The 22,341-nt window shown below is 36.3% G+C and overlaps 1 protein-coding gene across 1 annotated transcript; it reads left to right on the top strand.

The window, feature by feature from the left end:
• The first annotated feature begins 141 nt into the window (after positions 1-141).
• RBP1 (retinol binding protein 1) lies at positions 142-19,441 on the top strand. The gene is made up of 4 exons (XM_068692101.1): positions 142-1,609; positions 2,219-2,397; positions 15,847-15,948; positions 19,188-19,441. Exons 1-4 carry the CDS (start codon positions 1,537-1,539, stop codon positions 19,239-19,241), a joined length of 408 nt encoding a protein of 135 aa, XP_068548202.1. The 5' UTR covers positions 142-1,536; the 3' UTR covers positions 19,242-19,441.
• The last annotated feature ends 2,900 nt before the right edge of the window (positions 19,442-22,341 follow it).

Genomic DNA, 22,341 nt, shown 5'->3' with positions numbered 1-22,341 from the left:
TTTGTGCCAAAATAGAGAAGTACTGTGATGATAACAGCATGGAGTTTAAACTGTACCATTTGAAAAGACATGAGGGAAAATATATTAAAATAGCTAAGAGGCTTTCTCAGTATTTGAGCACTAAGGCTAGCTTGACAAATCTATTCTTTTGTATGTTGATTGCCTATTTTTCTGGTCCAATCTAGCTCACTTTTAACAGAAGACACCTTCAAAGAATATCAGGGGGATAGCTATTCTGTGAGCAACAACGAGCATGTGAAGGTTGCTATAAAAGCACTGCAGTATCTTTGATTTTCTGATACTCAAGGAAGAGGAAGGAAAACAGCCAAAAACCTGACTTGAGGCCTTAGAAAGGTGTAGTTCCTTTTTTACTTCTTAAACAGATCTGCATAAAACCATGGTGTAGTAGAATACGCACTACTGCAACGGACTTTATGTTGAAAACCAGCTGCTGGCTTGTCTGAAAGCAAATTACTGTTACATCTTGTCAATGAATGATTGCTAGCATTTGACACTTTCTGTAGTGGCACTAACATGCAAATTATTTTTTGACATAAAAGCACACGTTTGACTCTGAAGGTTCCTGCTCTACAAATTACTAAAATGTAGGAGAGTTATTCCTTTGCACTGCCAGAATCAGGGATTGGAACTGCAAGGACCTTTGGTCTAGTGCATTAGAATTGTTTGGATGTTATCCCTTTGAAATAAAGAACTCCGCTCACGTAGTATAGCGCTGTACTGGATGAGGGTGGAAACATGGGCATACACAGCTTACACAACATACACAACAGTGACATTAGGGAACTAAATTTGGCTGAAAAAGGCAAAAAAGAAGTGAATCTCTGTGTTCCAATGTTTAAATTAACTGAGAGCATGCACTGTGTTGTGATGCAGCATTTATTACGAACGGTGTTAACCACAGCTTCTAACTGGCCTGTTTTGAGCCCTCAGCCGGCCCTACAGCTTCTATGGGTAGAATTAAGGAGCTTGTGGAACAAGTTAATGCCAGATACAGATTGCTTCCACTGAAAGGGTCTTAACGATTGTTTTCCAAATAGAAGGTAGCATAAAATAGCTGGAACATAAGTAAGTAGGATGTGCCTAAAAAAAAAAAAAAAAAAAAAACAAATACACTGGTGCATATCCTCTGTGAGTTTAGGTAATAACTTAAACTAAAGCCATTTAAAAGATCTTACTTTCGAGTGGCTTGAAAAATGAAGAGTTAATATGGTTAAAATGGATCTCTAGATAATCAGTGGCCTTACAGAAGCTATAGGGAAGGTGAATGTTTCATTCTGTTTATATCAAGTTATCGTGGTGTCATTAGAAATCTCAGAAGTTCAGCTTTGTGGAAGGATTTAAAGGCAACACTTCAACAATAATCGGATTAGAAGGACTTGCATAGCTACATGGTCTAAAAAAACAGATAAAAGAAACCAGAGTTCAAACTTGCCACAAAGAAAGGCAGTGAGCTGTGAGGTGCAGAATCAACACGCTGTTCTGAGTCTTTGATTTCAACAATTACCCAAAGTAGGGATGCCTGCAGATTTCAATGGTTACTGGAAAATGATCAGCAATGACAATTTTGAGGAGTATCTGAAAGCACTGGGTAAGCTTCCTTTCATGTTTCTTTGATAAATAATCAATAAATGCTACCTGTCTTAGTCTTGACATGAACCTGTTTTTCTTTGTACAGTAATAAATCATTTTTGCAATAAATATTTATTTTGGGAATACACTGTAAAATTTGCTGTATGCAAGATTGTCTTAAGCAGTCTTTACTTTTTAACATCTTGACGATTAATTTTACAGTGATTAAACTACCTAGCTGAAAGAGGTAAGAGGCAGATTTCAAATTTCAAACCCAACCATAATCTTAAAGTTTCACGTGTGCTAAGGAGGTAATGATGTACTTGATGCTATTCTGCATGTTTACATTTGATGAAATATGCAAAATGCTAATAGTTCTATAGAAATACTGATACCCTTAGTAACTGTGAAATGCAAGTGGTGTTTTTTAGGGTTCCACATAATCAGCAAATCAAGACAAACTTATTTAAGCTAAAAGAATTAGGCTATGGATTTTTCCTTTTAAGCAATCTGGCCTGAAAGATCTGGATGTTTATTTATCCATGTTCATTTTAGTCCTTCCAAGAGCTACAAGCCTGCTTTTGTGGTAGACTTTTTCTGGATTAAAATAACTCTTTTTCTTTTTCAGATGTAAATGTTGCTGTAAGAAAAATAGCAAACTTGCTAAAACCTGACAAAGAAATCCTTCAGAATGGGGATCATATGATCATTAAAACGCTAAGCACTTTTAGAAACTACATCATGGAATTTGATGTAGGGAAGGAGTTTGAGGAGGATTTAGCTGGGGTGGATGATCGCAAATGCATGGTAAGCATTAGAACTGTAACAACTGACCAAAAAAAAAAAAGACTATTAAGACTATTAATAATCCAAGGCCTTTCACAGACAATATCTATAAGCCATTTTATGTGTCTGTTCCTAAAATTATTCCTGTGACTTTTTTTCAATTAATTAATAGTAATTTCAATTAAATGTTACTCAATTACATGGGAATATCTGTTGGACAGAAAGATGTTTACATTTGAGTTTTCAGAATCTCTTGGTAGACTAATATTTTACGGTACAAGAACAGTTGCAGGTCTAGGTGCTCTTCCCCATGTGCAACAAAGGCCAAGTGTTTAGAAACCTGCTGCTATTCTTATTCTTGTTTTTGTGTTCCTTCCTTTCTGTGCATATTTGGTAGAGCAGATGCGTTAATTAGCCTTCTGGAACAGATCTTTGTAGTCAATAAGCAAACACCAACAACTCTGCCTTATGAGCTCTTTTTGCTTGCCAGAAAGACGGTGTTTTCTAACTTGTGACTGATAAATACCAATTAACAGAGAAAACTTGAGAATACAAAGTTCTTTAGGTGAATATGACTGGACATTTTTTTCCTGTTAGTTCAAGAGCATGATGCCTGCAATATCCCACGGTGAAGAAGTTGATAAGCACAAGAATTATTTCAGGAGAGACTAGAGGAGTAATTATATAAAATGGAATTAATAGGTTTCCATTCACAGATAAATACTGCCATTTACAAAATACTGTTCTCCAATGTTAGGGTATATACATTTACTTTTGCTCTGGTAATGGTAAGGCAGGAAATGAAGGATCCCAAAGACCAGGAAAAAAAAAAAAAACAACCTCTAATCAGCAAGCAAGGACCTCAGCTAACCCCTCTGTGTTCCTTGTTAGAGAAGGTAGAAACATGATAAGAGTACAGAATACAAAAGTCACAAATGGGAGAATCAAAGTATATTTGTGTAAAGTAAAGTGGCATAATGTCATAATGCATTTTTGATTACTGGAAAGCTCTTCACCAAGGTGATGAGGTCCAGATCCACCAGTTATGAGCCTAAGGAAAAATTTAGGTGGCTAAAGTACTGTCAAAGATAGCGATAGCAATGTTCAAGTCATCTACTCAAGTGCTAAAAATGTCTGAGTCCTCCATGTTTAATTCAGTGAACTGTTGGTTTGTGTGAGTACAGAACTGTTTTCAGCTAAGCATTATCTATACTTAAACACCGTTGAGCTCCAGACTAAAACATCCTCTACTTGGCAGAATGAAGTAATTGTGCTAGCATATACCTGCAATGAGTTCTCATAAACTGTGTCAGACAACTGGTGTGCTGAAAAATCTCATTCAGAAGACATGAAAATGTGGCCCTTGACCAGCCATGCTTTTGAAATGCTGAACAAATACAGCACAACTTCTGGTTCACTGAAAAATACCCTTAACACTTCACTATTTATAACAGGTCAATATTAGCTACCCTATTTTGCTAAATTGAGTGATGGGGAAGAATTCAAAGTGCTGAATCAGAAAGAAGAATGTAGAGACTATCCTAGTAACTAAAGCAGGTATTAGATTTGGGGTGGAACCTAGATCACCCTGATTTCACGTGTTGCTTAAACAATTTGTATATTGATTGTTTAGTGCAACATCACTCAGCCTTGGAAAGAGGAGGTAGCTTCATCTTCTTGCCTTTTCAAAAAAAAAAAAAAAAAGTGGTCTTGCTAACCCTAACTGGTTGTTTCTTTGTTGAGAATGACTTAGACATACAACTTCACTAAAGCTTTCAGAAGTCTTCAGTATCTCTTCATGACCTCCCACATCATAAGCAGATACCAACTGCAGCCCTAAAACTAAGGTCACTCTTAGTGACTGTTGCCTTGTAGCAATGTATCATACTTTATAGTTCAATTTTCTGACTAAAGATTTATTTTCTTGGTGAAACCACAGCTTTTCCAAAGGAAAACAGTACAAGGAGCTGTTTTTTGGAAGCCACTTCAGTCCAAATCTGATAACTGTACCGTCAGGCAAGGCTTGCATTTTGCAATGAAATAACTCCAGTGGGCTGGAAGCCTTGTTAAGGAAGGATCATGGAGGTGATGCAAGAGATACTGGAACACTCCCTGACTGGTGTTATGAGGAAAGCCACCATAAAAACAAAGGTTGAATGTGATTCTTAATGTTTCGTTTCTTCATCTATAGCTTGTGAAACTGCACACCATAAATGGCTTAATCATTAATACTCAATCTGTCTAATGGGAGAGATTATGAATCGTTTATCTATATTATGAACTGAGGAGACCACTGGGCAAGTTCTCTCCTTGCTATCCTGCTGTTCTTCCAAGAAGCTCAACGTGTTAGAAGTACAAAGTAACATGGATAAGACAAATTACACATTAAACATTAGTTTTATAAAGCAGAGCAATCATCATGAGACTAGTAAAAATAACCTTAGAAATCATTCATGGATCATGTTTCTTTTAATGAAAAATATATTTTAAGAGTCATCTAACTAGAGTTAGATGTAAAAATTGGCCTGTTCTCCCATATGTTGGCCTGTTCTCCCATGTGCCTGGTGACAGGACGAGGGGGAATGGGCTAAAGTTACGCCAGGGGAGTTTTAGGTTAGATGTTAGGAAGAATTTCTTTACTGAAAGGGTTGTTAGGCACTGGAACGGGCTGCCCAGGGAGGTGGTGGAGTCACCATCCCTGGAAGTCTTCAAAAGACGTTTAGATGTAGAGCTTAGGGATATGGTTTAGTGGGGACTGTTAGTGTTAGGTCAGAGGTTGGACTCGATGATCTTGAGGTCTCTTCCAACCTAGAAATTCTGTGATTCTGTAATTCTGTGATAATAGTAGCACAGTAAAAATAATTGTAGCACAGTGAACACGTTGGATCTTGTTTGTAATTCACTAAAACTTTGTTCACCTTTCAGTTGTAAAATACACCTTTGAGTCTGTCACGGTACAGTATAATTACAATAATTCAATAATTCCACGTCAATAGTTTATGATGAGTAAAGGCTAAAAACTTTTGCTGATTCTAATTTTAGAAGAAAGTTGAAGTTATGAGAATAGGGATTAATTAATACTCCTGTGATGGTATGGAATTTCTCCTTGCTTTCACTTTGGATTTTTTTTTTCCTTATTGTAGTTGGTCACTGCTGGAAACCTCTGAACTTGGAACAGGGAGTTAATTCAGCTGGGTAAACCTTAGCAGATTCAGTTGTTTTATTTTGTTTTTACCTTTAACTGTCACTTTTTTCTGACACTCATTTTTAGGTGATTCTGTTTTCTTAAGGGATATAAATAACACCAGTTGGTGATATCATCTCCTTTACAGTTTTATTTCTCTAGGGAAGTGAAAATTAGCTTCTTTAGAACCTAGATTTTCTCTGTTTTGTAAAACCAAAGATTAGGATAGTTGACCATACAGGAGAGAGCACTAATGACAGCGCAAGGTGCTGCCTAAAGGCAGTTGATACTCCACGTGTTCAAAGCACTACTGAAACTGTGTGTGGGACATGCTGCCGCACAGCTTTGTCTCTTAGGAAATGCAGACAAGATGTATCGCTCCTGATGCTATCATACTTCTCCCAAAGCTGTTCCCTAGAGATTTTATCTCCTAGGTGGAAGTTAGATTTTCTCTGGCACAAAGAAACACGAAGATGTGTTTCTGCAAGTTTAATCGTTATACTTAAGGGTTGTTAAAACTTTTGGCAATTTGAACTACAAAGATAAAATAAAAGTTTGCTTACTCAGGAGCATCTTCTTTTCTTTGCAGACATTACAAGGTGCAAATTACAATATTAATGTTCTGGCCTTCTTTCTACACATTGTATCACATTATTTCTCATGTGATGTGATATTTGAATTGGACCATGTGCTAAAGTTTCCACTACTTTCAAGAGTTTGGTTTTGGTTTTAACTGGTAGCATATGTTAGGTGTTAGTGTACACAGACAGAAGTTTGAAGTTTATATGTAACTATGACTTAGGTATTGTCCTGAAGTGAGTATTTCACTGTGCTATCTTCATTCTCAGTGAAATCTCCAGCCCTATCATGAAATTTCTTCATTTTAAAGATAAATTCCATAGTCTCTAGTTACAATTAATTTAGCAAGCATTTTAGCTATTACACTAACGATAAAACCTTGTTTCAAGCATGTGAGCTTTACTGTGGAAAACTTGTGTTGTGCACCAAAGAGGCAAAAGCTTGTTGAAACAATAATTAGTTGATATCTGTCTCTAAAAGCATGTCCCGTTCATCCTCAGATAATTTTACTTCCTTTTCTCACGGTCAGTAATAAACAGGGAAGTCGAGGAGATGCCTACGATGTAAAATATGTTAACAGTAAATGTAAGAATGGGAAAGGATCTGACATGAAACAGAAAAGTTAACTTTATGCACCTTCACAGCACATTTGTTTGGTATGTCAGTCAGAAGTAGGGTGTATGGGAGGTGGGGGGATTTGGAATTCACTTAACAGATCAATCATACTTATTACCATGTGGAATAATTTCCTGAAAGTATATAGTCATTTAATGTTCAGACAGCCTCATAAGGATTGTCCACAGGCATCTGAGCAACCATTCTGCCAGTTGCATGTGCCATATCCTAGTGAAAGGTCTTACTTGAGGCAGGGTCTTTGAGGCTGATCAGGGCGCTGTTTTAAACAATAAACATGCCTGATGTGAAACTGATTCCTGTCTAGTTTATATTCAGGGAAAACACAATAAAGTTTAGTTGGTCTGGGTATAATTTGATTTACACTGCTGCAAGGTCAGAATAAAACCCTATTATAAAATTACATGGCTCATTAAACTTTTTTAACTGTTATTTAGGCAGGGTTCCTCTATTCCACAAATGGAATTCACAGCTCTTAATCTAGTTTAGAATAGGTATTGGAATGATTACTTTGCTGTCAAAAAAGCAATCACCAGTGATACTTAGAATTTCACTAGGGATCCTCAACAGGATGAGAAAACTCAAAAATGAGTTGTCTTTCTAGTAAGATGCAAGATCAGCAGTGTATGTCTTTACTTGATCCTTCTGATTCAAATCCTTTGTTTCTTCACATCTTCAAATGTTTTCGTTTTCTTTTTAAAAATTACTTCAGTTTATTGATTTGGGTTTGTAAGTGTTTTCTCATATACTATAATGGAAAAAGCATTGTTCTAGAATGATTATTGCTGGGAGATGTGTTTATGATTGCCTGTACTTAATGTGTGTATATACATACACACTAGTCTTCTCTCAAATCTACTGCTCCCTCTCTCTGCAGAAATGTGAATTCCCCAGTTGCTTCTTGAAATAATCTCTGACTTCTTGTGATTTTATTTCAAAGGAAGTAGTCTTCATGTAGTTTTGTGTTGATACTCCTGACCTTTTACAAACTACTGTCTCCAGGTGAGGAAGAATGGTTCTCCAGTCAACCGGAGAACAAATTCCACTCTTGGATCTGACTCTGCCTCTCTCGCTCCCTGAGGCTCATTAATGAGATGCTATTCCCATTTTTCTTTTCTGTCTTGTTTTGTTGGTTTTGTGTTTTTGTGGTGTTTTTTGTTTTTGTTTTGTTTTTCCCACGTTACTTGGCCTTTTGGCAGTACTGCTTGTTATCCGTAAGTGATCTGTTCAGCACATTTACACAATGATGTCAGATGAGATCTCTAGAACATTTTGTCATATGCATTAAGATATCGTTAACTTCAAAGCTTGCAGTCCGGGATTCATACCGAATACCTGAGGCTAACCAACAGTTTGAGCTAGTTACTCACAAAACAATGGCTAACATTCTGAAAGTGTTGTGGGCAAGGAGGTTTTGGATGGGCATAGTATTTCAGCTTTGTGTGCATCCAGAAAAGTTCAGAGAATGATGAATGCAGTGTGTGCCATCACAAAGAATCAGGTGAAAACTTGAGAACCCAACTTATCAAATTGGATTTTGAATGACAAACCATTAGTGTTATGTACAATTGCATCTTGCTAAATTTACAGAGGGTAATTCAATTATACACATCAAATTAAACAGTGAATGTCTTAGAATTGATTCTGATCCTTGCACAAAGTGAATTGGATTTATTGTTTTGTAGTTTCTTCTGATGTAGGATATAAGCAAGTCATCCTATTTTTGTATGGATTCTTACAGTTTTATTTCAGTAAGAAAAAAGATTACCATTCCTAAGAAATAAAACTTGATGTACTACCCAGAATACTTATTCTACTCTTTCTCCCACATGTTGTCACCTGCGTAGCCTGGAGCCTGGCATATGTCTCCAGTCATTGCCTTCCCTCATTGTTCTTATGAGCAAGAATTCAAAATAACATTTAGACCAACAGTGTTCAACATTTTAAGACCCTGTGCTACAGCAGCTTACTCTTTGATCTAAAAGTTGTCATTACAATTCTGTTTGCTAGCAATGGAGATGGTGACAATCACAGAAGCAAAACACTGCTTATACAAGAGTCTGATTTTTTTTTTGACTACAGCGAACTTCAGTAAGCTTATCGGTCAGGTACGGAATGCCCGCATTATAACCAGCTTGTCTTTTCAGTAATGATCTGAGCAAGTTCAGAATGGCACAGGCATATTTCAGAGTCCTATAGCTACAGGAACCCGTTATGTCATGCACCAGCCTCTCAAAGTAATGAGAAATGTGTTGTATTGTGCCACCATCCTTTTCCTGTTAGCTAACTTCGGGAGATCTGTTGCTGCTTGGCTTAAAGCAGGAAGGATTAAATGGGAGGTTAGATTTATTGGTGCTTCTGCAGGGTTGAACTGAAGTTGTTATGGGAAGGAAAGATCTGTACAGTCTTTACCATCCTCCCCAGCTAAAGGATAGCTAAATATGTATAGCCTTTGTCCAACAACAATATCTTAAGATGATGTGCAGGAATCCTACCACTAATTTTTCTGTTGGTGAATGTTTGCTAGATATTTTCCTGTACAAGAGACGTAATTAGTCCACAGATTTTCTGTTTAGAGACTTGGCTCTTTGGGAAACACCACGTTGAACCCTTATTTCTGTTAGATTTTTTAAAACTATGATAACTTCGTATCTCTATTTTCAATACTACTAGAATAGGTTCTGTTAAATTTTGAAAAGAGCCTGGAGTGTGTGGAATGGTTATGAACAGAATAAGCAATCAGTAAGTTTGTTTCAATAGAATAAATTTCATGGCTAATAAGAAATGCTTCTGTAGTTTGTATGTGATTTTTTTCAGATGGCAATGCTGCTTTTTTAGCTGTTTATCTGTATCATCCTAAACTGTTTTTATGTTAACAAGAAAATTTGATACCTTCTTAATATAATTAAAATAAGTTATGAGAAGTAGTGAGATGTAGGCCGTTTATATTTTCGAATCAAATTTTAAGATCATATATATTTTCAAAGGATTTATACTTTACAACCAATTGACCATGTAAATTGATAATGTGTTGTGAAAATTAGCAGTATTTCCATTTGCATTCTTAACTATGATAGTGACCTCATAGGAAGCCATTTATTTTTTCCAGTATAGCACCACCTTGATCTCAGATATGGTATCTCAGAGCCCAAACACTATCAAGAATCAGGACAGTTCAAAAAAAATATAAGAAATAAAACCACCAAACATTACTGGGCTACTAGGAAAGATGAAGAGGCCTTTTCCTAATGGATTCCTACTCTATTTCCTAATTGATTCTCATTTTTTCAGTGCCTGATACATCTCCATGACTGTATCTTCCAGGATTTTTCATTCAAGGTCTGTAGTGTGGTGTAGCTCACACATTAACAGAGCTGTTACCATAGCACATGTAGGGAGCAAAGAAAGTACCTAATTTACAGAGACTTACTTAAAAAGTTTGTAAAAAACAATGAACAGCTGAAGTAAACATAAATTAGAAAGTCTACTTTGAAAAAGTAATTGTAAGAAAATGGTGAACTTCTTTAAATAGACTTACAAAGTAGACTGAACATCTTAATGGTAAGTTTACTTTTTCAGCTCTGGAATGTCTAAACTTTTCTGGGTAGATAATCTTGTTTAACTTAGGTTTCATTGAAAAATTACCTATATTTTTCATTCCCTCATTTGATTTTCTGCATGTTCCCAATATTCCTGGATCTGACTTTTATTAGAAATAAACTTATTTACCTAATTTCAATTATGGAATTGGAAGAGAAATAGAAAAATATTAGTGTGAGATCAAGTATTTTTTTGCTTGAATCTGCTCTTTTCTCAATAGTTTAACAATCTGTCAACAAGCTGCAGATACAGACTTGATGTGATAAAAGGACTTACAGGCTGGAGAGATGACAAACTGAACATGTTTGTAGCCCTCCCGTTAGCAGTGTGCAGCATGCCTCTGACACAGAAAGTCACAGGTAGCGACTATGACCTTACTGAATGCACTTTCACCATTATATTTTATTGTTTGTGTTACCAACATTTTATTCCATCAGCACTTCAGTTGATGAAAAATTCCCCCTGAAAACTACTTATCAGATGTTTTTATATCACTTTGATACTTAGTTGAGATGTAAATACTTTATCTTGAGCATCTAATAAATATCTAGTTGGATACATAGCTATGTTTGACCAAAAATACTAGAGTATTTCCTTTGGTGTTACCTAAAAGCACACTACAGGACACAGCTTGAACTGGATTTTCCTGTGTCATCTGACCTAAACAATTTCTTTTCATTGTTTGATCTTTCTTAAATCATAATTGCAGTTGTAAATGACTAGTTATTCTCATAAACACAGAATTACTGGATTGAGAAGGAAAATGGCCTATGTCATGCAGTTGTAGGGCAGTGCGGTCATTTGCTGCACCGTAATACAGAGACAGCACTGTGAAGGGAAGTAGAAGAAAAATAGAACTTGTACAGCTGTGTTTCTCCTGAAGATAGAAAATCAATAACACATTTTTGATGAAGGGTGGTAGCTGCAATTCATATTTGTAAATGCAGTGTCAAAAATCTATGTAGCATCAGCAAAAATATGCTCATGGACTATTTAAAAAAATATTATAGTTCATTCATCTGTAAAATGCATTAGGTATCTTCAGCTGTATAGTGCATAACACCAACAAGTACGTTAGGAACAGCTAACATGGGAATGAGAAACATTGTGCAGCGCCAGCATCAGATGTTCTTGCAATTAGACCAAACTGGGAAGTGCAGAGTTTTCTGATAAATTAGTTTGTTTTATGAGTATTTCAGTAAATTACAAGAGTCAATATCTCTGTCTGTGGGTCAATATGATTTACCACTAGAAGCTGAAAGTAATATCTACTGTAATTCTGCAAGACTTCACTACTGTTACTGCAACTAGAGAAAATGCAAATACATGCTTGATAGATTTGTTTTATTTTTTCTAAATATTTCATTTAATAAATCTCTGTCTCATAATTGAAAACAGTAATGAGAGTACTTTAATTTTCATTTATTCTACTTTTTATTTCAAGGACTACAGTGTTGTAACTGAAATCTTCATAAATCACTAACAGAAGTATGTGAGGGGCCAGGTAATAAAAAGAAATACCTAAGTGCACAATAGTGTAAAACCATATAAATCATATCATAAAACCAAAGAAAATTTAAATAATTACTGTATTCTCAGGCTTCAAAGATGATAATATAATTAGTGAATTCAGTATAATTCTTTTTTTTTTTTTTTTGTAAAGTAATCCATCTCTAGCTAGCGGTGCTCAGGCAGAAATACCATCAGTCTTTGGGACCACTGGTATGATATTGGCCTCTTCCCTCTACTTAACGACAATGTTTAATCCAGTGGAGCCTCATAAGATAATTGCCTTGGTTTGTCATCCTCACCTCCCAGATAAGCCCCATTATTATACCTCAAGAGTATATAACCAAGTACATAATCCCAAAGAGGTGCAGTATTGTTGGTTAGAATTTTTGAGACAAGTTAAATTGAGGCAAGGCTAACTTTATCTCCTGAAGGAACACAAGGAAAGTTAACAGTACTTTTTATCACACTGTCCACTAATCACATTAATCACCATTTTCTGGTGAAGTTGCCTACAGAATTACAGCTATTTCACTTAGTGTGTATTCGTCTTAAGTTTTAAGTTTGATCAGGCAGTAAGAGACTCAAGAACATGCGTAAGAAACCCTTGATCAATATTCTCCTTTAATTACTGCATGGTGCTAGTGTTCATGTAGCTCAGTGAAATGATACACAGACTAATGACACATGATACATTTCTAACACTCTCTTTCACACTGTCCATCTTTTGGAAATGCAAGGGAAAAGATCAGTCTGGAAGAATAAAGCTTTTAAAAAATATATCAGCACAGGACAGTTTTTCAAGGCAGATGTTATATCTAAGGGAATTCAAGCACTCCCTGTTGGGAGATTTTGATTGCCTACAGTATCTCCCCACCTTTTTTTTTTCTCTTCCAGACATATTTTTTTTCTTTGTTGCCAATATACTGTCATTAGGTTAACACAAAAATGTAAGGGGTCTTCCTGGAGAAAGTGGAAAATGGTAAGGAAGACATAAATAGTTCATTTTCTCACTTACAGTATGGAGCATCTGGGTTCATCTGGGTATGAACCCAGAAGATAACCTACATTTTTGAAGCTACAGTATTTCTCCCAGTCAGTAGTCACTGAACTGATATTCTGTATTCACAAGGAAAGGAGAGTTTATACACCAAATGGTAAACTCTAAATCATTGCTCTTACATACAATAAAAGGGCCAATATTTACCAAAAGTTGCCCTACAATGGTATTTTTAGAATGTTGTTACTATGTTCTGACTCAAATATTTGGAAATGCTGTAAGGCAAGCTTTGTTGTATCTTGGCTGTTTGTAAAGAGTGAGCTATTAGCCGCACATACACCAGCTGTAACAATTCCATCCTCTGTGTGTCTCTATAGAGATATTTGGAATTGAAGAGCATATTGTTCTCTTTGATTTGAGGTAAAAGGGGAACTTCTGTCTTTTGTATTATTTGGGTCTTTTATTATTTCAGACTTTAGAGTTTGACCTAAAGAAAGAAAAGATAAAAATGCTACTGATTAATCTTACTGTCGTAAAATGGTTGTTTTTGCTAACAAAGAGAAAATGTTGTGTTCTCCAGCACTACTTTCTGTCCTTTATAACCTTCATAGCAAAAGAGCCACATACAAAAATCAGAAACTGTATGGTTTACTCACATCCCTTCAGTATTTATATGCCTGAAAGGGAGGGCAAAGGATGACAACTGGGAATTCTGATAAAACAGCTTGGTTAACAGTCTGTGGTATTTTACTCTTCATGACTGTCACCAAGTCACCAAAAGCGATATCTAATCTTGATTGAAAAAACAAAATGCAAGAGAAAAAAATTGTTGTTTTCTGAGATGAAACAATTTTTAAAACCCTTAGAGGCTAAAAAAGTTAGTATTTCTTTGTGTTGCTACAAACGTTTCTCTATTGCCCCCAAGTGTACTAAGCTAGTGAAGTATTATCAGGACTAGTAACTTCCAGAGCTAACTTTGCATGTTAGTAGTGTTAATAAAGTTCTTGTTTTATCATGGTATATTGCCTGTGAATTCACATATAAACCTATGAAATAAAACTTTACAGGTAATCTAATGACTCAGCTATGCTGAGCTAGTACTCAAGGGATAGAAATAAGTACTGTTACTAAGCAAAGCTACACATACAACTGATTTATTCCACGGTATCCCTTTTGTCTGTAGGTCACTGGAAGAAATAATCTTCACTTTCTGATATAGTAGTGATTCTGAGAATCATCAGAAAGTCTTAGATGTTAACTAGTGTTATTTGTTTCCCTCCACTTTCCAAATGGGCATGCATAGAATCAAAACAGATGTGGAAAAGGATATAAACTATGGCGATCACATTAACTCTCTTAAATACAGCTTTGCCACAATGTGTTGTCCCTTCCTGCGTGAGCATTTTAAACATTAAAAGAAGATAACATTTAAAAAAAAATGGTATCTACTACTAGGTTTAAATACATTATTTTACAGGAGAAACAGAACAACTTGGCAATGCATTCTACAAATGAGAGATTTTTAGCAAGGACAAAAAAGTCTGTCTTTAAGCAACCCCGTGTGGTGCAAACAGACTGTATAGGAGTACTAATAATGCCTTGCTTATGATTATCTATGCTGGCACTCTTTCTAGTGGTTTATTTTCTATGCTTGTTTAGTCTAAAGCTTCCCATGGGTGGGGACTGCTGGCTGTACTCATAGATGGTGGCTCTCGTGGTTATCATTTAAGAATTAATTGTTTGTGACATACACAAATTTAATAAATAGTATTGCGCAGTTCTTGAATGCTGAACTTGTAATTCCCAGAATAACAAATGTAGACTGACTTCTCTTAAAAATCAAACAGGATTTCTTGTCTCCATATTTGGCTACTTACACAGGTACTGGCTTGAAGACTTTAACAAGGTAGACAGTAATTCTGTAGTTAGTCCTCAGATTCACTTCACACAAGCTGATTTAAAAGCAGTGTGCTAATATTGATGCTCAACTATCCTAAGTTTTTGCAGCACCAGAACTGCATTACAAATTGCCACTTCTCTTGTCTTCACTTTTTATAAAAAAAAAAAAAAAAAATTACAGAATATTGCTCCCTTTATTTTAAGGAGGGGTGAAATCAAATTGTTAGTAAATACTAACCGCAGCAACAAGCTGAAAGATGCACCCTCATACATTCTGGTATTTTTATTAATCAATAACTCAGGGCAGCACAGGTGTTCACAAAAGTGCTGTGATGAATCCTGCAACACCTTACTCTTATTCTGCCAAACCTGGCTCAAGTAGTTCTCCAGCTACTGTTAGGCAAAGCAGGATGATGGCAAAGTTATCAATTTACTGATACTTCCAAATCACTCTGCTCTATCCTGGATGACAAATTAAGACATTGGGGGGGGGGGGGGGGGATATATGCATATATGTGTGTGTATATATATATATATATATATATATATATATACACACACGTATATAAATATATGCATATATACATATATTTAAAAAAAAAAAACACGCAGTAAAAGCCTTTCTCGTGCATCCCTAGCTGCCAGTATGTGGGTATTATGTTTGGGTAGGGCAGCTGGACAATCCTTTGTATGGCGGAAAGAAACTGAATCTCAGATTTTTAGCTCCTCTTACAAATACAGCTGCACATCCCTTTTGATGTTGTGTTAGCAAGGAGAAAGGAGTGCACTTTCACACAATGATTTTTATGTGTTGTTTTTTTTGTTTGTTTGTTTTCTTACAGTTAAACAGTTTATCTCACCCTTCTGAGTTTTATCAGGCAGTTGCATAACAACTTGCCATTTAAGCTCGTATCTTTTATAATTATCCTAATTATTATAATGCTCTGCAATTATTCTTATGAAATTCATTAATCATTTATTATAACGTAGAGTAGGTTTTCTTTAAGGAAACTAATCATAATATCAGGAAATTCTACAGCAGCACTGAACATGCCTGTTTTGTTAGACCACAGTATCCTGGGAGGGAGATAAGCTTCTCTGCGTACAGAAAGGAGAAAAAGAAGATCGTGGCTGGACTCAGTGGATTGAAGGAGATGAAATGCACCTGGTAAGATCATGTAATAGGTTTCAAACGCCATCCTATTATTTATTCAAATGGCTAGATGTAATGCAGCAAGCTGTGTGCTATATTATCTTGTCTTTCTTTGACATAATTAAGTTGTTGCTGCATTTGACTTCTTTCTAAAGCAGTCGTTTCATTTGGCACCATTATTCTTCTATGTTCCTTACAGAGATTGCCTCATTTCAGAGTAGTACTCTTTGTGTTAACTGTCTGTCTGAACAGAGCAGTTTGAAATGTTTACACTGAGGAAGACATTTATTGTACATTTTATAAAATACACAGTATGGGAACTTGTGAAAGTACACATCCAACAGTAAGCCATAAGGGGGAAATATGCCATTGTTCTTCTAAAATAATTACAGGCTAGACTGTATTATAGCCTAGAGAACTAAAACAGCAATTAAGTTTTCTGACATGTCATGTTCTCTCAGATCACCATTTCTATCTTTTCTAAGATAACAGGATTTGAAAGAAGACGTCTATTCTTTTCTTACACAGCTCTTCATAGTATCCTCACTCTCATCAGTGTGGGTAAAATGAACTCTTCCTGCTGAGATAATAAAATCCAACTTCAATTTCATTCCACTGATCAGTACTATTAGCACACAGCATTTAAAATGAATGTTCTCTTTTTCAAATCAGTAATGGAGTTATAAATGAATCTTTGTGAAAGTTCCCAAAGCCCCTTATTACTACACACAAGTTTCAGGAAGTACTGGAAGTCCCAGAAAACAGTTTGGAAAATGAATGTATGTGATAGACCTTGCCATCTGATATAATGCAGGTAAATAGGGAAGTAACTTTACAGCTGCAGTAATGGTCTCAATGAAAGCAGAGGTGAACCTATGAAAAAGAGACTCCAAAATTTTCTGCGTGTATGCATTCCCTCTTGTCTGCACACAAACAGGCTACAGTAGTTGCACACCGCCTGCCAAACTCACAACAGTCAGGGCTGTGACAGGAGGCAGCTGCCCTTCCAGGTTCTCTGTTGGCACAGGGGTTGTAATTAGCCCCACACTGTCTGGCCTTGAAGCTCAACTTACTCCCTGCAGCGCTCAACTCACATGAAGCGATGGCACTAGTTGCTCTTAGATTTTTTTTTGGCCTCCATTTTGGCAAATCCTAGTCCCTGTCCCTTGACAGCTCTGCACTCATTCTCTCTTCCCACTCGCTGCCCCCAACACCAATTTCTTTCGCCCAGATTTCTGTATCCTTACTCTGATTCATGCTCTAGCCATGCAGCCTGGCCGTGGACCTCCAGGCCAGACTCCTTTCTATGCCTGAACCTGTCAGGGGGTTTATTTTAGAAGTCATAAAATGAGATTCCATTGCTCACACATTATTGTCTAGTGCCCTGAGGTACCCTGAGGTTACCTGACAGATCTGAGGCTGCTGCTTCAGAAGGCTGTGGAGAGTTCTGTCTCATACCTGCCAGCTTACATGGGCATCACTGCACTAATTGGCACTCGTACAATTTACCATGATCTGTCTGTACACAGAAGTCAGTACAAAGTTACTTCATGCAAGGGAAGTACCCAAGTATTTTAGAGACCAGTCCCCAATATTTCAATTTTATCACTTTTTATGTTTCATGAACTTCAAAAATGTCCTCTTTATTCCTCTGAATTCTCATTAGTGTAACTTTGTCCATTAAACATTCAGTAAAAGAGTCCCGTTTAGTATCTTATTTTTGACCAGCTAAGATTACTAGGTCCTGTACTCTTGAGAGTACTTTGGTACAATGGACAGTTACCTCTAAAAAATTGATACTTCGATAGTTTTATGATCCTATTGAACTTTACACAATGAGCCAAGTGTTAATTTAATTCCTTCCATGGTTCTGTAGAAAGCAGTACCACATCCTTTAGTAGTTTATCGCCTCCTATTTTCACCATTTCATTCTATGGTCTGTACTTTGCGTAGTTCTTTTTCCTCTTTAGATTCTGTTTTATGTGAGTGACTTATTTGACCATTCTCAATTTCCTTTTGAGTTTTATTGCCATTTTCTATTGTATTGATTGCTTCTGCTCTGTAGGTTTTTATCACTGTCAGCAGATCTCTTAGCACTTACAGCACACTCTTTCTTCTGGGTTACCTATATATAAAGCGAACAAAACAGGTCCCAGCTAAAATCACTGTATCAGTCTGCTTGTTTCATCAATTCACCATGAAGCGCCTTCTCTTGCTGCAGGCTAGCAACATATGCCAATAAGGTTATTGATCCAGTGTAAGTTCTTCTTAATAAGTCATTTTATCAAAGTCGCCCATAAGAAAATGGGCATAACTTTCCAGTTAACTTTGCTCCCCATTTCCTCAAAATATTCTGACAGCTTAATTAAAAGTCTTATCTTGAAATACGAAGTGCTACCCTACTTCTAGGTCACACATAATCTTTGTCTTTATGTCCCTTAGGAAGCCCCACCCATTTTCTTTTTCTAGCAAAACCAGTCAACACCTCCACAAATCCCCACAAAGATTGTGTGCAACTCTCAGGTCTAACTTCAACAGTTTCAGTAACAGAGAAAAATAAACTGCATCTTCAGCAAGGCTAGGTGGACAACAGTAAGCCTCGCAAATCAATGCCCAAGACACAAACATCAATGTATCTGCTTATGTGCAAGTAACTATGACCTGATGATTAGCAAGTAGAGATTTTTAAAAAACCTATTGTGGAACACAAAAGACAAGTGGAAAGCATTAGGCATCCAGTATGGCCAAGGTCAGTCAAAACTCACTGCCATGCTGGGATTTATAGACCTATACAATTACATGTCCTTTCCTAGCTATGACTGCCCTGTTGCTAGACTGTGCTTTCAGCTGTTCTCTAGTTTTGTAGGTTTGAACTACCAATCATCAACATACAGACTCAGAATTTGTTATTCAAATCCATCCCCAAATAACTTGTTCATGTGTCTAAAATACGGAACGCTCATTTCAAAGACTTAAGCAGTTGCACACACAAATAGTGAATAATGCACCAGGAACACATTTGGACCTTTAAATTCTGGGATCCCAAAATAACTTCTCTTATTCCACCTTTCTCCAGAAAGTAAACCCAAACCTGCTGGTTTATTTTATGATTAAAAAATAGGCTAAAATATGTACAAGCTATACAATCTAGTTTGATAAGAAATTGCATACTCAAGCTGGACATATATGTGAATTTATAATGCATGTCTTATGTAAAAGTTGTATTTTTTTTTTTAATTATTTTCTCTTCCTAGGAAATAAGAGTGTGTGGAGTCAAGTGTAAGCAGGTCTTTAAGAAGGTACAGTGAGCCTACTGCTGATACAGAAATGAAGAACAGTAGAATTTACAGACTTGCCACCAAATCTCCAAGCACAAGTAATGACCGTCAATGACAAGAGAGTAAACACAGAGATGAAGATTACATTAGAACAGTATAGTTGGAATAAAATATTTTTAACAAATTATTTTAAAGAAGTAATTGAAAATAAAACCCATTAAAGTTTTTGAACGTTTTAAATGGATGTGCACTGTAATTCTTGATGACACCAAAATGGAGGCTGTTTGGTATACAGCAAGATACTTGTGAGCACATGCTTTACTCATAATGGAAATTACCCTTCCGTAGCTTTAGCAAGGGACCTTAAGGTAGTCTTGTTTTCAGGTAACGAATTGTTGTAGGGAAGTGAAAAAACTGCAGTATGTGGCTTATGGGAAATCCTGATTTCACTGAGGTCAGTGTGAATTTTAGCATCAGCTCCATTGGAACAATACTTCACTGAAAGTATTCTACCAAAAATGAAGGTCTGATTTCCCAAATTAAGTAAAGATATGGATCAGCAGTCTAGAAAAATAGCACTTAAAGAACCATGGCCAAGGGGCAATTGCTTTCTAAATGCTTTAGCCAATGCCTGTCCATTCTTTTTTTTTTCTTTTTTTTTTTTAATTTATTTATTTATTTTTCCATTCTGAAGAAACAAATAGTAAGTAATAATTGTACACATGCCAAACAAAAGGTATGACTAGCATTGCTTTCTATGGTATCATTTGCAAATTTTATTAGGACACATCATTGTGTTCATGTTCTTATGCAGCATACATGTATAGCAAAGCATTGGCCTAGCAGTTTCTACCACTGACTTAGTCACTATAAACATTCATAGTGATTTATAAACCGAAGTTGTATTTTCAGACTGTCAATACACTGGATATACAGCTAGCACCAGCACCTCGCATCACGTTCAAAAAGACTCAAGGATGCAGGATGCCTGATGGATCAGACCTCTAGCAGAAGGCACACTGTTAAAAGTGTGTCCTACAACAACTGTTATTAGACATTTTCAGAGACTTGATCAGTGGGGAAGATGCTATGGCAGCGTCCAACATGTTCCAAAGTGCTGCAACCCCTGGACATAGTATTGCTTTGGCCTGCTTTGGGAGCCCAGTGCTAAGACTTGAGAGAAATCTTAGACATTCATTGCACAAATGTGAACAAGTTACAACATTCTCTACTAACCAGAGACAGCTCTAAAATATGCAGTATTATTAAACTTGTTCAGAGATGTTACCAGTCTGATCTAACAAATGAAGAAATGGAGGTCCAGAACCATTTGTTGTAAAAAAAAGGTGATAAACTTTCTGAACTATGGTATTTCAACTGTACTATATACTGTAAATGTGGCACCAGATGTACTGTAATATACATCTAATTTAATTTTGTAAAGTTCTGTCTTTTACATAAGGAAGTAGACAGACAATATTATCTATGATAATCACACAACCCCATGTGATGTGTAACAAAACAGGTGAAAAATACTCCCTCCCAGGTAAATTCTTGTGTAACTATTGCAACAGATGTTCATACAACCTAGAATTACAGACATATGTAATGCAATTGTCTCCTTTAGGTTCCCTTGTAGCTTATTTCTTGGCAATATACATGTATAGCACTGGGAACTGCACTTGGCCCTAGTCAACCAGATATAAGGAGAGGCTACTCATGTGTTAGCTGTCTAGCTGTTCCTACAGTTAAATGGATATCTATCCTGACTGATACACAGACCAGCAGTTAATTGTGATTAAGTTCTCTTGTACTTAGAGTGGGAAAGGTCAGAACTGGTTATGGTTAAATACCATGGAAAGGTTCTAGGGGAGGGAGAAGGGTGAGAAACCTGTATATCTCAGGCTAAAAATACAGCTCCGTTTAAGTCAACTTGCAAAAAGCTGTCTATTTAAAGTGTTAATCACCTTACACAAGGTTGAGGATATCCCGATTGCCAAATCTCAGTGCATCAGTCATTTGTTTTGCTTGAAAGGACACCAAAACTTCTTGCCTTCGAGTTTCTAAATTATTGATTTCATAATCATGCACACCCTCCAGATGTATCTGCACTCTTCAACCCCGAGAAAAGATAGCAAATAATGGAAAATAAGGAATCAACTCTAACTCTTCATTTATAACAGAACTGAATTTGTTAAGGCCACCTTTATTTCCCTCTCATGTGAAATTTGAAACTACACAATAAAAAGATGATTCACACCACTATCCACAATTAAACTTTGCATAATTCTTTTTTATGTTCAGTACTGACTCAGACCCTTTTTTAAATGTGGTTTTCCTCCAATAGCACTTGGCAGTTCATAACCCTTAATTCACCAGATGTCTTCTAATTTTTGCCTCCAGCTCCTTGCAATCTTGTGTAACATTCATAAACTCTTTTTGCAGAAGGTTGTAAGTGGATCAATTAACATCTAGCTAAGTAAATCCAATTGTTAAAAACTATTATTATTGTAGTCAAACAGACAGCTTTATTCCCCTTTGGGCCATTTGGTACGAGGGCAAATTTAGCACTGTAGTTAGTAACTCATTGCTTCTCAACCAGAAGCAATGTAACCTGCCTCTAATTACAGAGAAGAGGCAGGCTTGGAAGTACTTCTGTAGTTCACATACATCAAATATAGAAACTTCAGAAATATTGAACTTGGAATATATTCTGTTCAAATCATCTAAATTACTTGTCATTATAATTGTAACCTCTTATCTCTACTGCAGCAACCAGCTTGTCTGGAAAAGGAAATCCTGTCTGTTCATTGCTTCCACGATGATGCCCTCCAAATACTACGTATAATATTAGCCATGCTGTTTCCTTAAACCCTTAGCAACATGTTATCATACACTGGGATTTAAAATTGCCTCCATAAAATAAGTGCTTACTAAATGCATAACATTCAACTACTTGACAAATATCAGCCTACTTTCAAAGCTTACTATCAAAGCTACTTTGAAAGCCAAGTGCCTTCACAGTGAATTCATATCCAGGCTTGCTCAGGAATCAAACTTCATACTCATTTTCTTGGTCTTCCACAGAAATTCAGTTATAGTTTTATTTTAACCTTTGTTGTACTAATCC

This window comes from Anas acuta, chromosome 9, assembly GCF_963932015.1.
Source record: "Anas acuta chromosome 9, bAnaAcu1.1, whole genome shotgun sequence".
Classification (NCBI taxonomy): Eukaryota; Metazoa; Chordata; class Aves; order Anseriformes; family Anatidae; genus Anas; species Anas acuta.
Note: the sequence above shows the minus strand (reverse complement) of the source record. Positions and strands in the feature narration are given on the sequence as shown.

What these genes read in the sequence shown, in the direction of transcription:
- RBP1 (XM_068692101.1), top strand. Translation starts at nt 1,537, where the DNA reads ATGCCTGCAGATTTCAATGGTTACTGGAAAATGATCAGCAATGACAAT. An exon ending in GGAGTATCTGAAAGCACTGG is followed by an intron (nt 1,610 to 2,218) that starts GTAAGCTTCCTT and finishes TTTCTTTTTCAG; the next exon opens with ATGTAAATGTTGCTGTAAGA. An exon ending in AAGGAGATGAAATGCACCTG is followed by an intron (nt 15,949 to 19,187) that starts GTAAGATCATGT and finishes TTCTCTTCCTAG; the next exon opens with GAAATAAGAGTGTGTGGAGT.